This window comes from Carettochelys insculpta, chromosome 1 (genome assembly GCF_033958435.1).
Source record: "Carettochelys insculpta isolate YL-2023 chromosome 1, ASM3395843v1, whole genome shotgun sequence".
NCBI classification, from domain to species: Eukaryota; Metazoa; Chordata; order Testudines; family Carettochelyidae; genus Carettochelys; species Carettochelys insculpta.
This window is the reverse complement of record NC_134137.1, coordinates 175607963-175628183: the sequence shown is the minus strand read 5'-3', so window position 1 is coordinate 175628183 and position 20221 is coordinate 175607963. Positions and strand designations below refer to the sequence as shown.

Here is a 20221-nt window from a genome sequence, read left to right as displayed (position 1 = left end):
TAAGCCCTGAGCGGAACTGGTAGCGAAGTCTTACGAAGCTCATAGCACAGTCTTATACATGCGACGACGTGGCTTGAAATCCTTTGCGAGGATAGGCCTTCCCCTTTTGACCTGGGTGCGAGGGACACCAGGAGTCTGTCCGTTTTCTGGAAAGGCTTATTCCTATCTATGTAGAAGGCTAACGCCCTTCTTACATCTAATAAGTGCAGCCGAGCCTCTTCGCTTGAGTTGTGAGGCTTTGGGTAGAACAAGGGAAGTATTATCAGTTTGTTAATATGGAAGTCTGAAGAGACCTTTGGAACAAAGGCTGGGTGTAATCTCAAGACCACCACTTCCTTTGAGAACACTGTGCAGGGCAGTGTGGCCATCATTGCCGCAAGTTCACTCACCCGGTGAGCTGATGTGATTGCAAGCAGGAAGTTGTTTTCATGGTAAGTAGCTGAAGGGAAACCGTAGCCAATGGCTCGAAGGGCGGTCCCGACAGCATGTGGAGGACCAAGTCCAAACTCCACGGTGGCGGTATCGGTTTCCAAGGGGGATACAAATTTGCCAACCACTTTAAGAATCGCGTGACAACAGGATGGGTGAAAATGGTTGCTCCTGCCTCTTCATGTCGAAAAGCCGCAAGATGAAACTTTATGGATGACAGAGAGAGTCCCTTTTGTTTTAGTTCTAGTAGGTAATCCAGAATTTCGGTTATAGGGGCGTCCAGAGGTGTCAATTGCTTGGAAGAGCACCAGGAGGTAACACACGTCCACTTGTGCTCATAAGTCCTTCTGGTGGAAGTCCTCCGACTACATTCTAGGACTTTCTTTACTCCCTCTGAACATGTACTCTCTAAAACACTGAGCCATGGATTAACCACGCCGGTAGGCAGAGCCCCTGTGGATGTGGATGCAGTATCTACCCTCGAGCCTGTGTGAGAAGGTCGGGTGCCGCCGGCAGGGGAAGCGTTTGGCGACGTGCCATGTGTAGAAGTAGCGGGAACCATTGTTGTCGGTCCCAGGTGGGAACTATGAGAATCATGCGTGCTCCCTCCCTCCTGACTTTCTCCAAAACCTTGTGTATGAGTGCCGTGGGGGGAAACGCATAGAGTAGAGGGCCCTTCCATGGAATCATGAAGGCGTCCCCCAAGATCCTTGTCCCATGCACGCTCTGGAGCAGTACTGTGGACATTTCTTGTTTTCATAAGTGGCGAATAAATCGATTTGGGGAAATTCCCATTTGCGAAACACTCGACGAAGCAGGTCGGGACGGATCTGCCACTCGTGTGTGGGCGCAAAGTGCCTGCCGAGCTGGTCCACCTTTATGAAGCTCGTAAGGTTATGTTGTTGGCAATGCACCAGTTCCACAAGCGGACAGCCTCCACACAGAGTGCACGAGATCTGGCCCCTCCTTGTCGGTTTATATAAAACATAGTGGAGGTGTTGTCGGTATTTACCCCAACTACTTTCCCGTGGAGGTAGTGCCGAAAGTGTCTGCATGCGTTGAACACTGCTCTGAGCTCTAGTATGTTTATATGCAGTGTCTTCTCTACGGGGGACCATAAACCTTGAGTGGTCTTGTTGTTCATGTGCGCTCCCCATCCCATATGGGATGCATCTATTGTGAAAAAAACGGTAATTTGAGGTTGGCGGAAAGGCACTCCTACTAGCATGTTTTTAGGGTTTGCCCACCATGCCAATGACCTCCGCACCTTCACTGTAGGTGATACCATCCCATGAATGGAACGGGATGATGGTTTGTACACGGTCGCTACCCAATGCTGCAAGGCTCACATGTGCACTCTGGAGTTTTGTACACAAACGTGGTGGTCGCCATGTGCCCCAGCAACTGTACACATGTTAAGACTGGAACAGTGGGGCTGTACGTTATTATTTGTATCAGAGATTTGATGGCCCGAAAACGGGCATCGGGCAAGTATGCCCTTGATGTGACCGAGTCTATTTGGGCTCCTATAAATTCTATGTTTTGTGAGGGCTCGGTTTTTGACTTTGAGAGGTTGATAATGAGGCCCAGTGAGGCAAATGTGCTTGTGGTGATGTTTATCATCCGCAAGACCTCTGCTTTGGAAGTTCCTTTTAACAGGCAGTCATCCAAATACGGAAAAATGAAGACGCCCTGTCTGTGCCGGTATGCTGATATGACTGCTAGGGTTTTGGTGAAAACTCTTGGCGCCGAAGAGAGGCCAAATGGAAGGACTCTGTACTGGAAATGCTCTTTGCCCACTGTGAACCAGAGAAAACGCCTGTGCAGCAGATGAATTGTGATATGGAAATACGCATCCTGTAAGTCGAGGGCTGCAAACAAGTCTCCATCGACTAGTGCCGTGATTATGGAAGCCATTGTAGTCATTTTGAGACATTGCCTGCGCAGATACCGATTGAGGGCCCTTAAATTCAGGATGGGTCTCCAACCTCCTGTCTTTTTCTGTGTTAAGAAGTACCGGGAATAGAAGCCTTTTCCCTGGAATTGTTCCGGTACTCTCTCCACCGCCCCTATGAATAAGAGGTGGTCCACCTCTTGCTTTAATTTTATGTGGTGAGAAGGGTCTCTGAGAAGGGGCCAGGTGGGAGGATTCGGCAGCGGCAACGATTGAAAGGGGATTGTATACCCCATGGCTATCATGTCCAATACCCATTTGTCTGTAGTGATGCTTTGCCATTGGGAGTAGAATGGCTTGAGTCGATGGTGAAACATGTGTTGGGATTGGCACTGAGAGATGGTGTTGGCTTTGCGGTCCCCGACATACCCGTCAAACCTGCTGTCTTATGTTTTGTCCGGAGGGGGCGTGGCCCTGCTGTGGTCGATGTCTATGGGCCTCGTACTGTTGCGACTGTTGTTTGCGCCCCTGATCATACCCACGTTGAAATGAGTGCGTTGTGGTTGATAGCTGTAACGCCGCTGCTGCGTGTAAAATTTCTTTCTTCTGTATGGTGGGGTATAATTACCCAGGGTTCTAAGTGTAGCTCTCGAGTCCTTACTAGAGTGTAGAACTGAGTCAGTTGATTCTGCAAATAATTTTTGTCTGTCAAAGGGAAGATCTGCGATTTTTACTTGCAGATCCTTGGGAATGCCCGATGTCTGGAGCCACGATTCCCTGCGCATCACCACCGCGGTGGCTGCAGAATGAGCCGCTGTGTCCGCTACATCCAGGGCAATCTGGACTCCTGCTCGAGAAGCTGCATATCCTTCTTGAACAATTGCCTTGAGGACCGTTTTTTTTTCTTTTTAAATATCCTCCGGGAGGAAGTCCATGAGGGAGGTAAGCTTAGAATAGTTGTCGAAATTGTGGTTCGACAAATGAGCAGCACAGTTTGCCATCCGTAGCAGTACAGTAGATGACGAATAAACCTTTCTGCCGAGGAGGTCTAATTTCTTTACATCCTTGTCTGACCCTCCAGATTTATACTGGGACGTTTTGGCTCTGTGTTAAGAGGATTCAACCACTAGTGAATTAGGCTGTGGGTGACTGAACAGGAATTCCATACCCTTGGCAGAGACAAAGTACTTTTTATCTGCCCTCTTGTTAGTAGGAGGGATGGAGGCTGGGGTCTGCCATATGTTAGTGGCTGATTCCAAATTTGCATCATCCAGTGGTATGGCTATCTTAGATGAAGCCGGAGGTCTGAGGTTTTTGAGGAGTTTATGGTGTTTCTCCTGTACCTCTGCCACTTGAATGTCTTGTGATTGAGCCACCCTTTTGAATAGCTCTTGAAATTGCTTTAGGTCATCTGGGGGAGAGATATCCCCAGGAACAACAGCTTCATCTGGGGAGGACGAGGAGGCATCGCTGTGATACCTCTCCTCTAAGTCCTCGGGCTCCTGACTATGTACATATGGTTGTACTTTGAAGTTTCCAGATGGGGTTCCAAATCCTTTGAACCAGTCTCGGATTGGGAAACTTGTAGTGTTCCCCCAGGTTGAAGCTGTGCACTGAGATACTCGTGAGGTGTTGACGGGGATCTACGTCGAGACGCAGAACTTCTGTGTCGATGCCCCGTATAGCGATGACGACCATAACAACAAGGGCAAGGTCCCAGTGATGGGGACCTGGACCAGGACCTGAAAACGTAGGGACGATGAGCAGAATGACGTGACCATCGAGATAATACTGACATGGGCGGAGATCCCCTGTGATAGTATTCATAGGGATCCCTGCTTGAAGTTGGGGAAAAATGCCCATACCCAGGAGATGGCTGTTGAAGAAAAGGAGATAGGAGCCTGCGGCAGGCAGATGGGGTTGTTGCCCATTGAATCTCCGGGGGAGATCGCGGTGATAATGGCAGCGCAATAACCTCAGGGGATGGGCTGCAGTGCCGGGTATTTGCTTTTGCTTTCCCCCTCTTGGGTGCCGCAGGAAGTCTGATCGGTGCCGGAGGGCTCGGCACCGTAGTTGGTTGCCGTGCTAGGTTCCATTGCCCCCGGTGCCGCGGTCAGTGCCATTGTCCTCAGCGGAGAGACTCGTCTGGCACCGCTGGACTCCGTGCCAGGTGTTCTCGCTCCAGTGCCGTCAGAGCCGTGAGGCTCGGTGCCGCAGCAGCCGGTGCCAATCTTTCCGGTGCCTGCACGGCCTTCAGTGCTGCTTCCTTAGGAGCCGGAGGCCCCCCGTACGGGCACATGCGCTGCACCCTTCCCAACAGAAGAGGCCAGCGGGCCCGGGCCCTGTGCTCCGCTCGTCCCGCTCAGAGAGGTAACTGGCAGGGATCGAGCTGGTGAAGCTTTCCTCTTCTTGTGCACAGAGGAGGCTAGAGAAGCCGCCTTCCTCTTGTGCGAAACTGAGGAGCCCTCCTCATGGGGCTTTTCCGATGTCGCAGGCTGAAGGGCCTTATCAAAAGGAAGCATTTTGAGCCTCATCTCTCTGTCCTTTCGAGCTCCAGTTGTTAACTTAGAGCAATGAGGACACTTTTGGGGGACGTGCTTCCCCGAGGCACTGAATGCATTGACTGTGCCCGTCCGAAGCGGGCATGGCCTCCCGGCACGCTTCACACTTTTTAAAACCCGGTGAAGACATTGTTTGGTTTTAAGTCTTTAAGATCTTAGTACTAACAGGGCACTCAGCAGCCTATTAAGGCAGCAACCAAGAACAGTTAACAGTTAGATAAGCAATGTTGAAGGGGTTTCAAATAGCAGGCCCGCCCGAAGGCAGCCGCTGAGTCCTCTCTCTCACTCCCCTTCCTTTAAAACTATGTACGCTGTAAAACTATAATAACTAGATAACTATTCACTATAATTATAACTATAGCAACAAGTAAATAGAGTTTATCTGTCTCAGGCGTTGGAGCCGGAAAGGATTCCGTCTGCAGCCGTTGGCGGTTGAGAAGAAACTGGCAGCGACCAGATCGCGCACATGACCGTAAGCGCGCGAAGGACCGACGCACATCGGCGCATGCGCAATCTGACGCAGACTGCTGAAAAATTCCGAGCTGCGGCGCCGGGGCGAGCCCGACACCTACGGTGGAGCAACCACGGGGACCACTCGAAAAAGAATCTCCTGTTAATACATCCCAGAATCATGTTTGCATATTCTCCCTTTTTTTTTTTGTCATCACTCACCCCCACCCCAACAGTGCCACACTGTTGACTCATTTAGCTTGTGGCTCCCTAGGACACCTAGACCCTTTCCATAGCACTCCTTCCTAGACAGTCATTTCTTATTCTGGATGTGTGAAACTGATTTTTCTTTCCTGAGTAGAGTACTCTGCACGTATCATTACTGAATTTCATCCTATTTACTGCAGACCATTTCTCTAGTTTGTTAAAATCATTTTGAATTATCCTGTCCTTCAGAGCACTTGAACCCCTCTCAGCTTGGTATCATCTGCAAACTTCAGAGTACTCGCTATGCATTTTTCTAAATAACTGAAGATAACGAACAGAAATCATACTCAGCACTAATACCTGAGAAACACTTGTTATGCTCTTCCAGCATGACTGTGAAAGAGACATTACTCACTGTAGTAACGGTGGTTCTTCGAGATGTGTCCCCGTGGGTACTCCACGTTAGGTGTCGGGCTCGCCCCGGTGCCGCAGGTTGGATCTTTCCAGCAGTTTCTGCTGGACCGCGCATGCGCCGGCGTGCGCCGCTCCCTTGCGCGCTCCCGGCCACATGCGCGATCCGGTCCCCGCCAGTTCCTTGACCAACCGCCTTGGATGCTCCTGCAAAACACTAAACAGAGATCCGAAGCGGGGAGGATGGGCGGGTGGTGAAGCACCCACGGGGACACTTCTCGAAGAACCACCATTACCACAGTGAGTAACTTCTCTTTCTTCTACGAGTGTCCCCCGTGGGTACTCCACGTTAGGTGACTACCCAGCAGTAACCCAAGATAGGAGGTGGGTAATCGGATTATGTGCAGCTTGTCCCCGAGAGGACCGCTGTCGAGAGACAGGTATCCTCTTGGAATACCCTGGGAAGGGCGAAATGTTTGGCGAAGGTGTCATAGGATGACCAGGTCGAAGCTCAGCAAATGTCTTTTAGCGCAATGCCCTTGAAAAAGGCTGTTGATGCCGCCACCGCCCTAGTGGAGTGAGCCCTAGACGGGGCCAATAAAGGAGTCTTTTTGAGTTCGTAGCACATTTTTATGCAGGATACGATGTGCTTCGAGATTCTCTGCGAAGAGAGACCTTCTCCTTTTGATTTGGGAGCGAGAGAGACTAGGAGTCTATCCGTTTTCCGGAAGGACTTAGTCCTGTCTATATAGAAAGCCAGCACCCTCCTCACGTCCAGGAGGTGTAGGCGCGCCTCTTTGTTGGAGTTATGAGGCTTTGGATAAAACGAGGGTAAAACTATAGGTTCGTTAATATGAAACGCTGAAGAAACTTTGGGAACAAAGGCTGGATGCAGCCGTAAGGTTACCGCCTCCTTGGAAAATACTGTGCAGGGTGGCGTTGCCATAACTGCCGCAAGCTCGCTCACCCTGCGAGCTGACGTGATTGCAAGAAGGAAGGTCGTCGTCTTTATCCTAAGGAGACGGAGGGAAACCGTGGTTAAGGGTTCAAACGGTGGTCCCGTTAGCGCATTAAGCACCAGGTCCAAGTTCCACGAAGGTGGAAGCGGTTTCCGAGGGGGGTATAGGTTTACCAGCCCTTTGAGGAACCTGGTAACCATGGGATGGGCAAACACCGTGTGCCCTTCCTCTTCATGTCTGAAAGCCGATATAGCGGCAAGGTGGACCTTCAACGAGGAAAGGGAGAGTCCGCCTCTCTTGAGGTCCAGTAAATACTCTAGTATTACAGGTATATGCGCAGCAAGCGGGGCTAACTGCTTGGTAGAACACCATGCAGTGAATCGAGTCCATTTTTGCTTATAGGGCTTCCTGGTGGAAGTCCTCCTGCTACTTTCTAGGACTTGCTGCACTCCCTCCGTACACGTGCTCTCTGGGAGCTGAGCCATGGATTAACCATGCTTGCAGTTGCAGGCCTCGGGGGTGTGGATGCACTATGGACCCCTAGGCTTGCGTGAGCAGATCCGGCGCCACCGGGAGGGGCATCGGTGGATGGTCCGACATGCGCAGAAGTAAGGGGAACCATTGCTGTCGATCCCATGTTGGGACTACTAGGATCATTCGGGCTCCCTCTCTCCTGGCTTTCTGCAAGACTTTGCGGATAAGCACTGTGGGAGGAAATGCGTAGAGCAGGGGGCCCCGCCACGAAATCGCGACTGCGTCCCCCAGGCACCCCCGTCCCAGTCCTGCCCTGGAGCAGTATCATGGGCACTTCTTGTTGTGTTGAGTGGCAAACAGGTCTATCTGGGGAAAATCCCATGCGTGAAAGATCGGTCGTAGCAGATCGGAACGGATCTGCCACTCATGTGTGAGTGCGAAGCGCCTGCTCAGCTGGTCTGCCTTCACATTGTGAGAGCCTGGTAAGTACGAGGCTTTCAAGGTTATATTGTTGGCGATGCACCAGTTCCACAATCAGACTGCTTCCGCACATAAGGCATGGGACCGAGCTCCTCCTTGCCGATTTATATAAAACATGGTGGAGGTATTGTCTGTACTGATCCCGACGACTTTGCCTTGTATATGGTCTCGAAAGTGTCTGCAGGTGTTGAACACTGCTCTGAGCTCCAGTATATTTATGTGCAGTGACTGTTCCGTGGAGGACCACAGTCCTTGTGTCACCTCTTCGCCCATGTGTGCTCCCCACCCTGTGTGGGAGGCGTCTGTAGTGAGGAAAACAGATATTTGTGGTTGGTGAAAGGGCACCCATTAGCATGTTCTTGGGGTTCACCCACCACTGCAGGGATCTGTGCACCTCTGTCGTGGGTGACACCACCCTGTGCACGGTATGTGCTGCCGGTTTGTAGATGCTCGCCAGCCAGTGCTGCATGCTGCGCATGTGTAATCTGGCGTTTTGTACTACAAACGTCGCTGCTGCTATGTGGCCCAGCAGCTGTAAGCACGTCAGAACCGGCACCGTAGGGCTGAAGGTGATGACTTGCACGAGGGAACCAATGGAGTGAAAGCGGGCTTCTGACAGATAAATCCTTGCTGTGATGGAATTTATACGTGCCCCTATGAACTCTATGTCCTGTGTGGGATCTATCTTTGATTTTGCCAAATTGATGACCAGGCCCAGCGAAGAGAACGTGTCTGCTGTGACGCGTATCATGCGAAGTACCTCCTCCTTCGAGGCCCCTTTCAGTAGGCAGTCGTCCAGATATGGGAATATAAACACCCCCTGTCTGTGCAGGTAGGCTGACACCACTGCCAAGGTCTTGGTGAAGACTCTGGGGGCCGAGGAGAGGCCGAACGGCAGAACCTTGTACTGAAAATGTTCTTTGCCTACCATAACCCAGAGAAAACGCCCGTGAGCCGGGTGAATAGTTATGTGGGAATACGCGTCTTGTAAGTCGAGGGCTGCGAACCAATCTCCATCGTCCAGTGGCGTAAGTATAGAGGCAACCGATCATCCGAAAGCGTTGCTTGCGCAAGTACCGGTTGAGGCCTCGAAGATCTAGGCTGGGCCTCCAGCCTCCTGTCTTCTTCTCTGTGAGGAAGTATCTTGAGTAGAACCCTTTCCCTTGGAGTTGCTCCGGCACTCCTTCCACTGCCCCTACAAGCATAAGATGGCCTACCTCCTGCTTGAGTCTCGCTTCGTGGGAGGCGTCCTTTAGGTGGGGTCTGGGTGGAGGCCGTGGCGGTGGGAGCGACTGGAAGGGAATCGCGTAACCCGTGGCTATGATCTCCAGTACCCATTTGTCTGTGGTGATCTTTTGCCGCTGGTCGTAGAATGGTCGGAGGCGATGGTGGAACAGTAGCTTCAGACGACATTGCGCGATGGTAGTGATAGTGCAGCCCTCGATCTGTGTGTCAAACTTGTGGCCTTTGGCCCTGCCCCGAGGACGCATGGCTCTGTTGAGAACGTCGCCTGGGAGTTCCGTCCTGTTGGTGCTGTTGATGTCGCCCTTGCTTGTAGCCCCTGTGGTACTGGGGACGCTGTGGTTGATACTGCAAACAGCTTCTGCGTGTCAAAGGGGACATCAACGATCTTCGCCTGCATATCCCTCGGGATACCCGATGTCTGGAGCCAGGACTCCCTGCTCATGACCACTGCCGTAGCCGTTGAGCGTGCTGCCGTATCCGCTACGACTAGGGCGATCTGAACTCCCGTCCTCGAGGCCGCGTAGCCTTCTTGCACGATAGCCTTGAGCACCGGCTTCTTGTCCTCTGGAAGCGAGTCCATGAGGGAGGTTAAGCTAGAGTAGTTGTCGAAATTGTGGTTCGCTAGATGCACTGCATAATTCGCCATTCTCAACAGTAGGGTGGAGGAGGAGTAGACCTTTCTGCCGAACAGCTCTAGTTTCTTGGCATCTTTGTCTGTTCCCCCTGTTTTGAACTGAGACGTTTTTGATCTCTGTTGAGATGATTCTACCACCAGAGAATTTGGTTGCGGGTGGCTGAATAGGAACTCCATGCCCTTCGCCGGCACGAAGTATTTCTTGTCCGTTCTCTTGTGGACAGGCAGAATAGTCGCAGCGGTCTGCCATATCGTGGTGGCGGACTCCAAGATTGCTTCGTCAAGCGGTATGGGTATTTTAGAGGAGGCTGGAGGTCTCAGATTTTTAAGGAGCTTATGGTGCTTCTCTTGCACCTCTGCTGTCTGGATGCCTTGCGTGAAGGCCACCCTTTTAAACAGCTCTTGGAACTGTTTGAGATCGTCCGGAGGATGGACGTCCCCCGGGGCCGTAGCCTCATCCAGGGAGGACAACGAGGAACCGCTAGGGTATGCCTCTCTGGACCCCTCCAGGTCCTGTTGACGGTGGCACATCTGCTCGCTAGAAGCTTGCGAGGGAAAATCCCAGGGTTCCAGAACCGACTCCCCCTGAGATATCTGAGTCTCTGTCCCCGTTCGCGACTGCCCTCGGGAATACGGAACCGTCTGTGGGGATCTGTCACTGGTAGTATGCCTATGGTGTCTATGCCCCACATGATAGGGGCGACCATGGCAACACGGGCACTGCTCCTGGGATGGTGACCTGGACCACTCCCTTGGTGCATACCCCTTACGTCTGGGGGAGCGAGATCTTCTGGAGACCTGGGACGCTGGAGAGATCGATTTGTGATAGTACTCAAGTGGCTCGAAGCCCAAGAAGGGCGAAGGTGGTCCAAGCCATGGGGAGGCTGGCTGTAGAAATGGAGATGGGGCTCCGGATAGGCTAGGGGTGACCCCTGCCTTCTCGTTGGAGTCCGCAGCACGAGCGGAGGGCTCAGAGAAACCAGCTCTGCAGCCCTGTCTGGAGAGGGACTGCGGTGCCTTGTTTTCTGTGCTGCCTTTCCCCTCCCCTGTGGGGGTGGCTCCGCCCCCTGACGCGTCGGGGATCTCGGCCCTGTAGTCTGCACCGCGCTCGGCGCGGTCTCCCCCAGTGCCTGCAGGCTGCGTGCCTGTGTGCTCTGCGCCGCCGGTTCCCCGGGGGTCGGTGCCGCTGTTGTGGTGCCGCTGGTTCCGGCGCTTGCTTGGCCGCCGCCCTGCCCGCAGTGCAGGGCAGCTGTTTGATCATCGGAGGTTGAACCTCCGCCACGTGCGTCTCCGCGCCGCCGCCGATCAGCTGTAGCTGCGGCTGGGGGCTATGCGCTCCACCCATCCCGCTCGCTGTTGCTGCCGGCAGGGATCGGGTTGGGGAGATTTTCCTCCGTTTTTGCGCTGATGGGGTTAGGGACGCGGCTTTCCTTTTATGGGCCCCGAAGGGTCCCTCCTGCTGCGGCCGCTCTGGCACGCCTGGCTGGTGGGCCTTGTCAAACAGCAGCATTTTCAGCCGCATTTCCCTGTCCTTCCTTGCTCTGGCTGTTAACTTGGCGCAGAAGGAACATTTCTGAGTGACATGGGATTCCCCCAAGCACCTTATGCACTGACTGTGCCCATCAGACGCTGGCATTGCCTCGCGGCACGACTCACATTTGAATCCTGAAGAGGACATTGTGGTGAGTCTTTGAGTTGTTAATAGGGTACTTAGCACCTTCTCTGTGCTTGTTCCCCTCTCAGATAAAGCCTGCCGCGGCAGGAGGGCTAATGGCCCTAGGCTCCTGGCCTCTGGTGCTCCGCTTGTTACAAGGATTGGAAGCTTTGAATTCCTTTCCTTTCTTTGTTTCTTTTTTTTTTTTTTTTTTTTTTTTTTGAAAACAACAGCTGACTAACTTAATCTAAGACTGAAGAAACTTTAAAACAATTAAAAACATTAAATACGCTAACTCTGGCCGTAGCCTGAGTGGATTCCGTCTGCAGCCGATGGTGGTTAAAGAGGAACTGGCGGGGACCGGATCGCGCACGCGGCCAGGAGCGCGCAAGGGAGTGGTGCACGCCGGCGCATGCGCGGCCCAGCAGAAACTGCTGAAAAGATCCGACCTGCGGCGCCGGGGCGAGCCCGACACCTATCGTGGAGCACCCACGGGGACACTCGAGGAAGAACATTTGTGATCAACATACTTCAATGATTTCCCTTCTCTAGGAGTGATTTTGAAGATAGGATGAGTAGGGGAATGGGGGTGTAGGTGTGTGAGGGAAGTGAGGACAAAATCAGGGAAACACGCATGTTAGTTTTACACTATTCCAATAACCAGATTCAAAGATTTTTAAATTGAAAACACATTTTCTCTTTCCACTTTCCTCCTCTCAAAACCATTTTTAATGGAAACTATCAGACCCTTAACCATAATAGAATACCTGTGACATTGTAACAATTGTATTCTTAAAGAGCATATGAAAAAAGAATGTCCTGCAATAATAAAAAGTAAACTTTCACCAGACATTATGGTAAAAGGGCCATGTATGAAAGTACAAAGATAAGAGCTACCCCTTTCATAAAACAAATGATCTTAGTGATAGGCAAGAGGACGAAAGCTTTTAAAATTTATTTTCACATACCATTTTCAGGAATTGGCTCCATGTCCCATGGACTAAGCTTTTCAATTTCACCATTGTCCCATCTGTTTAAAACAACAAACAAATTCACAAAAAAAGGTACTATATGTTCATGTACAAGTTTTTCTAATCAAACAAATTTAAGGTATATTTCCTTTTATTTCAAAGATAATGAAATTTGCTGCACAAATGTACAGGTGGGAGGAAGTAAACCTAGCTTTCTTAATAGTCAAATCTACTGCAAATGTATTTTGATCTAAAAGCTTTAAATTATCATAGTGTTCTTACTTCAGGCAATGTTTAACTGATGTCCTACTGTATCAATGAGAATACACAGAAAACGTATCTAAGTTACAGATGAAGAAATGACAAAGTAAGCACTCACCTGTTTGAATCTTATGTCAGAAAATTTCACAAGATATTTAAAGTAAATAAAAGTGAGCTCCCATGAAATATTAGAAAGTTTGGTTTCCATCCCTAGAGGTTTTGAAGTCCTGAGTTGACACAGTCCTGGCTGGGGTGACTTAGATGGGGCTGATCCTGCTTGAAGCAGGGGTCTGGACTAGATGACCTCCTGAGGTCCCTTCCAGACCTATGATTCTATGAAGTAAAACTTGCAACAGCTTTGCTGAAGAGTTAAAATTCTGAATATCAAAGCCAATTGTAATCAGCCTAGTTACTCTTAAACACTTACCAAGCACCATAAATTTACGTGTGTGTGTGTGAGAGAGAGAGAGAGAATATATACACATACAGTGACAGACCCAGGCCCACAGCCAGCTACAGCACCCTGTGAGAGGGGAGATATACAGGCAGCTGGGTGTGCCCTTTCACGCTCCACAAGGACTAAGGCCCAGGAGGGATGAGCCTGCAGTACCAGGGTAAGCGAAGGCCAAGGGCTAATTAAGCAGCTGCAGCCAATCAATGCCTGTGGAGACCTTAAAAAGGCTTCCCCCCCCAGGAAGGAGGGGAAAGAAGATAGAGGACTCACTGGGGAGAGAAGACTCACCAAAGGAGAAGAACTGCAGCTATCAGAGGAAGGTACCGTGGTTGTGTTACAAGGGGGTCCGGTGGAAGTGGCCCAGCAAGGCAGACTGTGGCACTAGTAGGGCCCAGAGAGGGAAGCCCCTCCTGCCAGAGCTGTCTAGGGTCCCTGGGCTGGCACCCGGGACATGTGGGTGCAGACTGGGTTCCCCCCAGACCACACCACACATCAGGCCACCCCTAGAGGGGCAGCAGGTAAGGAGCAAGCCTCCTCCCCAAAAGACTGTTTTTGGACTAGCCAATAATGAGAACGGCCCAGTGATGCTGTGAATCAAGCCCTCGCGAGCACAGGAAACAGGGTGAGGGACACAGTGGGCCTCTGAGGCTGCTCTTAAACTGCCACGTAGTGCAGAGACCCACAAGGTCAAGCTTTGGGATGGGTAACTATATATAAATATATTTATATATACACATACACACATGCTGCTACAAAGAGTTTACAGTCTAAATACGATTAGACAAACCAGATCAAGGTACTACTAGTACATGAGGAGGACACTGCAAATATTCCTGTCAATGGAGCATATTTGTTTTAAGAAGGGGATTTAAAGGAATTTGGAAGAAGGTAGACCAAGAAATGGGGTGTTTGGTTGTGTACAGAAACTGTTGTGGTTATGAGGAGCAGCATTCTAGTAGGTATAAAATACAGGAAAAAGAAGAAAGTGATGGGATTGGAGTCAAGCAGGGAGGAGGAGTCTGGTTCACATCTAATAGATATCAAAGTGAGCAAACCAAGAGATTTACAGTAAAAGCCAGGTTATCAAGAATTTGCATAACTAGCATGCTCAATTAACCGCCACCTGCTCTGCCAGTGGCCACCTGACGAGCACCAGCGGAGTAGGGCCATGGCGGCCAGCGACCCAGCCAGTGTCGATGACCCAGCCAGCACTGGCCACAGCAGGGTTAAGGCTGGCGGTCTGGCTGAGAGCGTTGGGGCCATTGGAGCAGAGCCGGCAGCAGCCCCACTCCAATATCCAGCACTTTCAGTTCCCCAGGGATGCCAGATAATACAGCTTCTACTGTATTTAAATTCTTGATTATTGTATAGGGATTTTTTAATGTCTAATTTAGCTATGAAATATCTAACAATGCTGCTATTTAAGTTACCACCATTGGGTATTGTAACCAATAGCCCTGTAGCAGAACTAGGCAATCTACACTTCAGTTATTTTAACTGAAGAACTCTGGGAAAACTCTGGGAAACATCACTGTTCTGTTTGCACTTCCCTTACTGTTTGGAAGTTTGCTGTGCAACCACAGGGCCTGTGTAGGGCTTGTCTATACAGCTACTACCTGCCTTTCATCTATGAAAGGAACACAGAACTAATCTGTGATATTTACGAACGCTATATGCTGGTCTAATTACTAGGATGGTGTTTACTTCACAATTTTTTTTAAACTCACCCATCTGGATACAGGCATGAGGGGGAAAATGACTCGACTGCCACCTATCACTGAACATTTGTAATTTAAGGGACAATGGCAGAACTACCAGCTCAGGTGACTGACTGTCCAGCCTTCAAAACTGATTTAATCAAGAATGACTGAGGCCCCATAAACACAAGGGAACAAAACTCAACAGGTGTTAAAAGCACCAAGCTTGGGTGGGGATTGTCTAATATTGCTTTACATTTTTAACCAATAACATTTTTAACATTTTGTGCATTCTTACCCCAACAGCCCACCAATGTAAGCCATGAAATATTTTATGTCAAATATTTAAAAAGCCTCTGTACTTACTTAACACTGTAACACTGAAAGTGACTATCTGGATACTGTGGCTGATACGGCTCTTGACGCAACACTGTTCCAAACCACCAAGCATCATCAATAATAGATCTGAATCTATCAGCTGTAAAGAAAGTACCATTTCTCCATTTAGATACAAATTCTCATACACAAATTTTTTAAATTTTGGGTTTTTGAGAGGATGAAATTAATGAGGAGGAAACTAATGAAAAGATTCAGACTTTAAGGTCAGAACTGGCCACGGTAAGGTCCAATGTTCCTCAATGCAGGAGAAGTCGGGGGGCGGGGCAGTATACGGCTCTTTGAGCAACAAAATGCTTGGAGCCACGAGAGTGCTGTGTGCCACTCTGTGCACATGTCCCTCCTTACCACTTCGAGGGAGAAGTGCATGGTAGTGGAGGTGGTGGCAGAGCCAGTCCCAGGGGTGGGTGACCTGGGCAGTTGCTCAGGACCGCCAATTTCAAGGGGTCGATGAAACTGACCAGCTCGTGAGGGGCAGAAGCCAGTGGGCACTTGCCATGCAGGGACAGAGAAAGGGCAGGGCCACAGTTGAGCATCCTGGACACGCTGCAGGTGGCTGGAGGTGCAGCAGAGCCCATAAAGTAATCGCACCCTGCCAGCCCCCGCACTTCCCCTGCATAAGTTATAATTTTTCTTGTAATTTCACTGATCACTGTTTGCATGAAAATGTATACATAAGTATGAAAAAGAATAGGACTTTATTGATTTATCTTCTTTGCACAATCACAAGTATGATGGTAAGTTTATTGCCTGTAGGCAATTTCTTTCAGCCAACCAGTTATAATTAAGTTGTTTAAACAAACGTGTCTTGCAATGGTAGGAAAAAAAATTTTCGTGTCTGAAAATTGGTGGTACTTGGGCGTATTTACAATTTTATTTTTTTGAAAAGGTGGTACTGTACAAAAAAGTTGAGAAACACTTCTCTAGTCTGACCTCCAATCTCATATTTTAGTTTAAAATTGTAAGTATCTACTCAAAAGCAGACATTAGATAAAAGAAAAAACCTACTATACAAAATAATGTACATTATCGTTCACAACAAGCACTAAAATCGAAACATACACTAGCATGTGAACAAGATATTAATTTGTGTTTCAGTGTAGAAGGCATGCATCGCTAAAGGTGCTGACTTCACTGTATAAAAACTTGTCTGACTTTGACCACAATGAGGTAAAGGCCTGAAAAAACAGTTGGCCCTTATTACAAACTGGAGGCCACACACCCCGGCTCTAGCATACCAAAAAGCTTAGGAGACAATGAACTCTATTTCATAGCCCAGGTCTCTCCTTCAATGTCTAACTCAAGCACTCAGATGTTCGAATCTCTAGAAACTGTTTGCAGAAGAGTCTCAGCTGACCTTAAGTGCAACAGTGGATCACTTGATGGTGGAGAGCTGTTGGAAATCTCTGGTAGTCAGGACTCACACTACACAGAGCCTTTTAAATCAATGTCAACAAAATGGATTTTATGTAAGTCTCAGAAACTAACCAACACAGAAGAAGTTTGTATTCTAAAAGCTATCGCACTGGACACTTGGAAGGTGAAGACTTACAAGATTGCCAATTTCTTTGCCGTGCTTCATCATAAAACTGACGTAATACAAGAAAGTCAATGACATCTGGCATATCATGATATCTGGATAAAAAAATAAAAGTAGCTTTCATTTGTGTGCATTAGGTTATGTTGCTTGCGGGGGAAGGGAAGGAATGGCTCTTTTAAAAAATTAGGTTATCTAGCATGTGCATTCAGCAGAGAAACATACTTCAGAGAAAATGATTTGTCTGAAAGTTTTCCAGTGGCATGGTCTATACAGGCAAGCTTCAGACAACACAGCGTAGGAGGACCAACTTCATATCGTATTCCAACAATTTTTACCAATTCTTGATCCTATAACAAATAAAAAGGAAAGCAACAAATTCCATTAAGCTTCAATTCTAGGCTAGAGAAAACCCTACTTTAGCTTTGTTACATACAATATCTGAAAATTTTTAGCACTCAGAGCCAATATAGTTAAATATTGTATGCGAGATTTTATTGGGAGACAATCAAATCCTTACATAGAATTGGTACCCTTTTTTAAAATCAAGACATTTTGTTGCAGTGACGTTCAAGCTTCCCATGGGCCATTTTGAAGGTTTCTTTGATAACCAAAGAAAAAGACATCTATTTCCATAACCTGGGTTCTTTGAGATGTGTTGTTCATGTCCATTCCAATGCAGGTGTGCACAAGAGCGTGCATACCCACTTGTCAGAAAAATGTTTCCCTTTGCCAGTAGCCATTGGGTTAGTGCAGCACCCCCTAAGGTGGTGCTGACATAATGCCGAATATAGACACCGCCCAACCCGCTTCCCTGCTTAGTTCCTTGTTCTGGCTACTCCAACAGTGGGGAAAGGCAGGAGGGTTTTGGAATGAACATGAACACCTCGAAGAACACCACTTACAGAAATAACTGTCTTTTTTTCGTCGAGTGATTGTTCAGGTGCATGCACTCCAATGTAGGTGAATGCAAACTGACATTATGAGGTCAGGTTAGAGCCCCAGAATGACTGTAGGGTGGCCCTGCCCATGGCAGTATACTCCCTAGCATGCTAGCGTAATAGGCTGAAGAAGTCTGAATAGAAGAGCAGGTGGCCATTCTACAGATTTCCTGAATAGGTAAATGGGCTAGGAATGGCATGAAAGAGGCCTGTACCCTTTTAAAGAGAGCCCTGATGTGAAGAGGGGGAACCCATGCAAGCTTGTAGCATTCCTTAGTATAAGCCACTATCCAGGAGGAAATCCTCTGGAACAAAACTGAGAGGCCCTTCATTCTGTCCACTATAGTCTTGAAGAGCTGCCGCAACTTTCTGAATAGCTTGGTCCTGTCTGCGTAAAAGGCCAAATCCCTACTGACATTTAAGGTATGTATACCCTGCTCCTCTGGGTGGCATGAAGTTTGGTGTAAAACACAGATGATGAAATGTCGTGGCTGACATGGAAAGAGGAGACCACCTTTCAGCAGGAAAGCAGAATGAGGTCTCAGTTTAACCTTACCCTTGTGGAAAACGGTATAAGGTGGTTCCACTGTAAGAGCCATCAATTCAGGCACATTCTGGACAATTTGATGGCCACCAAAAAGTCTGTTTTGTAACTTAGAAACAGCAGGGATCAGGAAGCAAGGAGTCTAAAAGGGGACCCCATGAGCTTAGCTAAAACTACACTGGGGGCCCAGGAGGGTAAGGGGTCCCACACTGGTGGTCTAACCCTCTCCAAAGCCCCACATTTGACCACAGGGTTTGAGAACATTGACAAAAGGCACAGACCAGGGTGGAAGGAGGAAATAGCTGCCAGGTTTGACTTAGTGGAGGAACATGGACAGCCCTGACTGGCTTAGGTGTCACAAATAATCCAGAACTGAGGGGACTCTGACCTGCAGGGGGATAACCCCTTCTGGGATGCCCAAATCACAAACTTCTTCCACTTCCCCAAGTGGCCTTCATAAGAGGTTTTCTACTATTTAAGAGCACCCCACTCCCCAGGTCTGAGCAGGAAAGTTTCATGGCACTAAACCAGGAAAGCTTCCATGCTGTGAGGTGAAGGGACAGGAGGTTGGGGTGCTGAAACTGCCCCTCTTCCTGTGTCAACAGGTCCAGGAGTAATGAGAGTGTTATTGGATTAGACACCAACGGGTCCAACAGAACCTGGACCACGATGGGGCCACCAAGATTACTGACGCCTGGTCTGCTCAAATTTTGAGGAGGATCTTGTGGACAAGGGAAACCAGAAGGAATGCACACAGCAGAGAGCCTGTCCAGGACATTTCAAATGTATCCACCCAGGACCCCAGACTCTGGTTCCAGTAAAAACAAAACATTTGGCACTTCACATTGAGTGTATGGCAAACAGGTCCACCTGAAGATAGCCCCAAATTCTAAAAACTGACTGCAGAACTTCTGGGTGAATGGACCACTCAGGGTTCCTGAAAGACCTGCTGCGGACCCTGGGTAAGTAATAGGCCTGCAGAAGAACATTGTGCTCAATGCAGAACTCCCATAGCCTGAGGGCCTCATGACACAAGGGAGAGGAGCATGCACCCTGTCTGTTGATATAATACACTGCTGTCATGTTGTTTGTACTCACTGTCATGCAATGCCCCATTAGGTTGTCCCAAAACATCTCACACGCAAACCTGATCACCTTGAGCTCTCTCATGTTGATGTGAAAATCAAGGTCTGAAGTGCCCAAAGAGCCTGAGGCTGGCACTCCCCCAGATGCACCCCCAATCTGATGTGTCAGTTACCAGGGACAGGAAAGGTTGGGGAGGCCTGAAAGGTACCCCCTGCACACACGGTCTCAGCACCCAGTCACCAATCCAGGGCCCACAACACCTGCTGCAGTGGCAATGTCACTTATCTGTCTATATCATCCCCCACGGGGCAGCCCACTGAAACTAGCCACAACTGGAGGCAACGTAAACAAAGACTGGGGAATTGCACCATGAATGTACGTGTCTCCATGTGTCCCAGGAGCCTCATTAAAACACTTGGCTGTCATAGTGGGGAACCTCATGTAATTCACGATACTGGCCATAGCCTGAAACCTGCTATCTGGCAGGGAAGCCCTGGCGAACACAGAGTCCAGGAAGCCCCCACAAACTCTAGTGTGAGTGGGGACAAGGGTTGTCTTCGTCTCATTTACCAGGAGGCCAAGACTGTCGAAGGTTTGGTGAATGAACCTTGTGCGTTGATGAACCTAGAAGCGTAAGCTTCCTTTGACTAAATAGTCATCTAGGTACAGGAACAACTGGACAATGTGCCTACAGAGGAAGGCTGCCACCACGGCCATGCACTTGGTGAAAACCCTTGGAGCCACTGACAAGCCAAACAGAAGGACTGAACTGACAGTGTCCTCCCTTTAACACAAAAATTAGGGACCTCCTGTGGGGAGAACAAATTATGATGTGAAAATACATGTCCTGTAAATGAAGATTGGCAAACGAGGCGCCTGGGATCCAGCAACACGATAATGAGCCCCAGTGAGACTATGCAAAACCTGATCTTTTTT

At 49.2% G+C, this 20221-nt stretch overlaps 1 protein-coding gene across 5 annotated transcripts in view; it reads right to left on the bottom strand.

The window, feature by feature from the left end:
- Positions 1 to 20221, bottom strand: part of BRWD1 (bromodomain and WD repeat domain containing 1) — a 134192-nt gene that overhangs the window by 54338 nt on the left and 59633 nt on the right. For all 5 annotated transcript variants that reach the window (XM_074995962.1, XM_074995969.1, XM_074995974.1 and 2 more), the window contains 4 exons: positions 16940 to 17064; positions 16730 to 16812; positions 15148 to 15259; positions 12367 to 12428 (listed from right to left, as the gene is read on the bottom strand). In XM_074995962.1, the coding sequence (XP_074852063.1) occupies positions 12367 to 12428; positions 15148 to 15259; positions 16730 to 16812; positions 16940 to 17064 (382 nt within the window). The remainder of the gene's footprint in view (positions 1 to 12366; positions 12429 to 15147; positions 15260 to 16729; positions 16813 to 16939; positions 17065 to 20221) is intronic.